Below are 6,511 nucleotides of genomic sequence, written 5' to 3'. Positions count from 1 at the left end.
GTACAAAAGCTAAGTATCGGCCCGATTCCTACTATTTTGCCGATGTTCTTTGTACGTTTCTGAAATTCATCAAAAATATCTTAATTTGTGTTCTGAAGATAAACGAAGGTCTTAGAGGTTTGGAAGGATATGAAGATGAGTAATTAATGACAGAATTTCCATTTTTGGGTTAGCTATCCCTTTAAGGACCTCCAAGGAAACATTAATTCAGTGATGTCAGCCTCACTCTTGCTGCATAATCATTATTTACTAAATTTATCCAGCTGTCAGCGGCCGATATACCAGTTCACCAGTTAACCCAGTTTTATTACGCAAACGGCATGAATTTTTTTAAAAAGCGGCGTAACAGTTACGAGCAACCTAATGGCTAAGCAACGTAGACAGCTTCATGAATTAAGAGGAGATCCATGTTAACTGCATACACTTTTGACTAATGGTTAGAGAACTATTAATAACACACAACTAATTCTTTAACTGGGCAAATAAACCAACTGTATAAACCAACCAACGGTCGTTTTTTTCTCAGCGCCAAGAGTTGAAGAACATTGGACTTTGAGTAAAGCGCTCAAATAACCAATCAGAGTGGAGGAGGGGTGGGACTAATGCCGATCACTCTGCTTGTACTCAGTGTTGCCAAGTCTGCAGTTTTCCCGTGGAATTGAGCTACTTTTACACCGTTGCCGTGGGTTGTTTTTAATGTCAGCGGGTTGAAGCGACCCCAATAATGTCAGATTTAGTCCCTGAAATACGAATTTACCAGGGGAACCCCGACAAAAAACGTGTATTTTATCCCCCCGAATGCTATTTTTAACTATTGGGCTAATTTTGAGTAGCAATTGGGCGGAATTTGTTGTGAAAACCTGGCAACCCTGACTACAACTGAACAACATCGGAAAAGTTAATATTGCTTGTCTCCGAGTATTTATGTCTTTACCAGATAAAAATGCCAGACAACTATATAATTTATGAAAAATAATGCTTGGAGAAACATTTCATTTGCGACGCATCTGCCATATTACTAATAATAGCAACCACAGCTTCTCAACGAAAAAAAACCCCCGCTGCGCTCAAGTGCTCACAGCTTGGTGTTTTTAGCTGGTGAAAATATAGGAAGAAAATCCTAAATATTGAACTGAGAGCGAGGGTTTATGTGAATGTGTCTCTTTTCTGTCTTCAGAAAAGTTTAGATGGTATTTTCTGTTGATTTCTTACCTTTATATAATGCATATGCGTACAGCACAGTTTTGTTTACAGCTGACTGAAGAAACTCAGTATCACCGTTGTTCCATAAGCGCCACCTGCTGTCAGAGAGTGAATTCGCGTCTCATTCAGCCCATCTTCTGTTTTTGTTTCGTGCAGATGTTTTATGCAGCATAATTTCACAGAGCTAAGGTCAGACAACCTAATGATACAACTTAATTTACATCAAAAACTGCTCATACTATCCACCTTCTTCTTTAACACAGGAGTAAGCCTATGGGTGAGATTTCCAGTTCAGTATCCGCTATAGAGAAATAATGAGAAGAATGACAACGCACAGGAAACGATAAAACTGACTGCACTACAAACCACTGTGCCCATAATTAAGATAATACATTCAAATAATATGGTAAGACACCAATTTGCAATATCAAGAAGCAAAACGAGCTGTTTTATACAGCTAAAAATAGCTGGACGTGGATGATACCAGAAGCCACGCCCATAAAAATTACACATGGCCACACCCATTTGTGTGGGAAGAAAAATGTGGATATGTAGTTTGTTTGGGTATTGTTTGAAATGCAGTGGTTCTGCAAGTGTTTCATGCGTTCTGATTCATATAAAGGCACAATCTTGGGAAAAACCATAATAAGCTGTGAAACCGCAAGAATCCTGGTCAAACAGCCCAGCACTAGCTGGAATGAAATGTGTTTATGCATTTTCTACTCAGGTAGTGAGGTAAGATGTCCAGTTCCTGAATGTATACAGGCTTTTTGTTAAAACTTTTCCATATTAATATTTTCCTGTGGCATTTAAGTAGCAACTTTATTCTATTTGCAGCCTGATTTTGCAGTTACATGGTTTGGCACATTTGCACAGTTCAGCTATTTATTTTTATTTTTTTTTTGGAACAATGTCACTAAGCTGACTTAGTAATTTAGAAACCTTGGATTTTTATAGTTGTGTAACATTCACTGAACATGCAATAAAGTTTTAAAACAAAAGTATGTTAAACTTTAAAGCATGCAATGTGCATGTAACTGCCGGGCAAATTACAAAAATTACACAATACTTTGATTCATCCAGGTCAAAACAAATGATCTGATAAACTCATTTATAACTGGACTTGTGTTCTTTCAAGTTGTTCTGTCACTTTATCAGCTGATGGAAATACCCTGACATAAAACCATAAAACATTATGCAGCTGTGGGAGTTGCTTAACTGATGACACTCAAATTAAATTATAATGTAAAAACTCACTGTAGGAAAGATGTAGGAAATCTACGTCCTTTATTGAGCATCTATTTTCATTTGCACTCATCCCTCCGTCCTCAAATTTGAGGCAACAATTTCATTATATCACTATTGTGTGATGTAATATTTGCTCACATGGTTTAAAATGACAGACTTGTTTGTATGTGGCATGACAGAGAAATCATACATGGTGACTCAGAGATACTTTTAGCCAATTTTTATATAGAAAACATTAGACTAAAAATTGGCACATAAGGTTTTTAAGTGCAACATGTGAAACAGCAACAACAAGCAGTATAAAAAACAAACTAGTACTTACAAATATGCATAATTATCCACATTACAGTCAATTCGTTCATGATGTGGATGCCAAAAGCATTCTCTATGCGCTCACAGACATACATTTAACACCATGTAAAGTCCATTCGTCCATTTTGTACTCATTTGCCAAACACGCTTCCTGATGGAGGCTTGGGTTTCTCAAGCACTGTCTCGCTTCCAGATCGTACTCCACTGAAAACAGATGGCGCCACCTTTCCCATTCGCTCTACACAACAGAAAAAAAAAAAAAAAAAAAACAGTTTGATTTCAGGCTTTCAGCAGGTCTCAAAAAGTCTTAATTTGCCTCTCCACAAAATAGGGCCTTGAAAAGCTAAACTTAAAAACAAATATTTGTCTTTGGGATATGAAAACTTTTTCCCCTTTAATGGGTGTTTCTGAACCCATTAACAGATATTTGCTCATTTGAATCATAAACTTGCTTCATTTTGATCATCTTCTCAAAAAACAAAAACAAAATAAGACGTCTTATGTCCTTACAGAACGTATTATTATATTATGTTTCTTTTTTTTCTTACATTTTCTTTACCTGGTCTTAAAAAGGTCAATAATGCAATGCAGTTTTACAACAACATATCATAGCAACTTTCTGAAATCTTGACAAAAAAATCATTTTTAAACAATATTTTTAAAAAAGACAATCCCTGTTCTAAACTATAATAGCTAATCTGTCAATGATTTACGGTTCAAACTTGACAAACTTACCACACTCCACCATGACCTCGTATGTTTTGCTCTTGACCTCTCCCTTTAGTCCCAGTTTACTACGGGCTCCTTTCAGGTCCTCCTCCTTTACAACTGGCCTCTTCTTCTTCTTAACCTCTGGCTGATATAAATATTTCAAAAGAGAAATGCCTTCAGTAGTTAGCACATAAATACATACTTTAATTTTTTAATCTTGATTTTAGCACTGAATCGATATATCTTCATACCTGAGACATTCTGTATGTTTGCTGTCTGCTTTCCGGGACAAGTTGGCGCCTTGTGTACTTTGTCTTCTTTTCGTCCCGGGTCTTTTATACCGTTGTTACCAGCTCAGTGTAGCCCCCATCCCCCCTCTCTCTTATCATTATATATTATTAGCTCTGCAGTCAGTGTCCCAAAGCCTGTTTCTGAGCATGACTACTATGAACAGCTGAACACATTACAGACAAAACACCCTCACATCCCTCTCACGGATCCATGACATGTAGATTAAAGAATCTGTTTTGGTGCTACAGATCTAAATTGTGATTTTTTTTATATATATCTCAACCTTATCTGTGCATCTAAACCAGATTTGTTTTATAAAAATAACAGATTTAATTTACCATAATGCTAAATAATAAATAAAAAAAAAACTTGTGACAAATATGTGTAATGATGTAGATGTTAACATGCCACACAGATTATATAACCCAATCACTACAAACTTTTCTGGGGTGGTGAGTCAGCCTTTGTGAATGAGTCGGGACCATCATCATGTGTGCACTAATAAAAATAGATATTTAGAAACGTTTTTTATGTTAGTCATTACAATTGTACACTACTGTTTGGGGTTGGTAAGATTTTTAGTGTTATTAAAACAGAAGTCTCCTCACCATGGCTGCATTTATTTGATCAAAAATACAGTAAAAACTGTAATGTTGTAAAATATTATTACAAAGTTTAAAAAAAAACTGTTTTCCAAACTAAAGTTTCACATGATTCTCCAGAAATCATTCTAATATTCCCCTGTTCTTATTAGCTCCTTTCACACATAAAGTCTTCACTGGTAAATTAAGAGATCATGTGTGAACAGCAACTTTTTTAAAATTTCAGGAAATTACCAGTATCATGCTCTGTGTGAAGGCAGAATAAAGATTAACTATATGAGCACGGACGATTTCAGAACGTGCTGACGTAAGACGTCTACTCTGGGCCAATCATAACATTCTGATGCTGATGACACATTTGGCGCTGTGTGGTTCGGCTGTGCCAAAAGTTTTTTTTTTTTTTTTATATTTGCTTCAAGGTAACATACAAAAAGCCAAGTAAACTTAAAATTCCAAGAAGTCCAAATAGCAGCATAACATAAATAAACACAATAAACAAACTGAAAAAAACAGAGAAAAATAAATACAAAATAAATAAATATAAAAACAAAACACAATACAAAGGGCTTAATCACCAAAAAATACCTTCAAAAGATTACATAGTTTAAGGGCTTTTTTATGACGCATAAGTTTTAAAGATTTAAAGAAGATCATTAAATCCTTCTGAAAAAGTGAGAATGTGGGGGGGGGGGGGGGTTATTAAAGAATCTGCATTTATGAATAAAATAATTGGCCAAAATCACAATATTATTCACCAAAAATTCGACATCACAATTCCGACAAAAGGACAAATATTTTACAATTTTAAAATCAAAGTCAGGTATCACATATTTCAGACTTAACCAAGTAGAGATGTCATCCCAGAGTTTCTTCGAGAATTTACATAAATAAAATAAATGTTCCAATGACTCTATGTCTGCTTCGCAGAAAGTGCACTCATTACAATCCATATTAAATCTATGTCTGAGAAACTCATTACAGGGATAAATATCATTAAGAATTTTAAATTGAACTTCTTACCTTCGGTACAAGTGGAAAAGAGAGAAATCTTGATTTGAACCACTTTATCTTCTGGAAAATCACAAACAAGAGTTCTCTTCTTTACTTTAGAAGGGAAAGTCTGTGTATTTACTAGTGTTCTTAAAACCTTATTTTCACAGCTCTGCTCTGTAAAATTTACACCGGAGATAATCAGATTACCTAATCTTGGTATCACAGGAAAATAACACAATGCACCTTTAATTAACTGCACCAAACCCGCGGGGACAGCTTTCAACAAAGATGCATATAGTTTCTGAGTACAAATAATATTATATTTTACACAAAAATCATCATAACTAAGGAAATTTCCACACCCATCCATAATATGTACAATGGACCAGACGCCTTTGTTCAGGCTGTGCCAAAAGTACAGCATGAATGTGAATGTAGACACACACAAAAAAAAGAGTTAATTTTGTGTTTACCGGTAAAGTCATAATGGTAATTTTAGGGGAATTTACTGGTCTTATTGTGTGTAAGGGGCTTGTTGTGTGAAATTCCACCGTACGTTATTATTATTGTTGGTGTTGTTGTACCTCATTAAATTAAAATGGGAAGATTAGTATTTATTTATTTATTTAACTTTCAGTCAATGCTAATGTACTCCTACTGATTTGAAGCTGACACACTGTCTGCTAACGCTTGTTGAACAAAATCGAAGAGGATACAGCTTTGAGCATCATGACAGGTCAGCACAAGTTCACGTCAGATATGGGTAATGTCAGCGATCTATTACTGTACAGCATATTGTATGTAATCAACTCTGAACTCTGTTGTACTATAGCGTGTAGAGTTATTTTGTTCACTCCGTGACATCCAATTACATTTATTAAATGTACATAAATATCTATTTATTCTAATTCTTATATATTCTCATATTGTTTATTATGTTATATACTCATTGTGCTATTTTACATTTGTCATACTCTTGTTTATTCTATTTTCATTGACTTTATATCACGCACTTCTGGGCAAAAAGTAAGAATTTCCAGAAAACACAAGTCTATTCTATTCAAGTTCTATTTCTTTTATTGCTCTTTTCTGTAAGATGTTAATAGATGATTGCACATCATCAGTGCAAACGCTAATAGCACTCATACATT

At 34.9% G+C, this 6,511-nt stretch overlaps 1 protein-coding gene across 1 annotated transcript; it reads right to left on the bottom strand.

Moving 5' to 3' along the window:
* Positions 1-2,656: 2,656 nt before the first annotated feature.
* Positions 2,657-3,892, bottom strand: mustn1b (musculoskeletal, embryonic nuclear protein 1b). Its single transcript, XM_051122683.1, has 3 exons — positions 3,726-3,892; positions 3,499-3,619; positions 2,657-3,001 (listed from the first exon to the last, which is right to left on the bottom strand). The coding sequence occupies exons 1-3, from the start codon at positions 3,732-3,734 to the stop codon at positions 2,895-2,897; spliced, it is 237 nt and encodes a 78-aa protein (XP_050978640.1). The 5' UTR covers positions 3,735-3,892; the 3' UTR covers positions 2,657-2,894.
* Between the last annotated feature and the right edge of the window lie 2,619 nt (positions 3,893-6,511).

The sequence above is a fragment of the Labeo rohita genome, chromosome 11 (assembly GCF_022985175.1).
Source record: "Labeo rohita strain BAU-BD-2019 chromosome 11, IGBB_LRoh.1.0, whole genome shotgun sequence".
NCBI lineage: Eukaryota > Metazoa > Chordata > Actinopteri > Cypriniformes > Cyprinidae > Labeo > Labeo rohita.
This window is presented reverse-complemented; position numbering and strand designations above follow the sequence as displayed.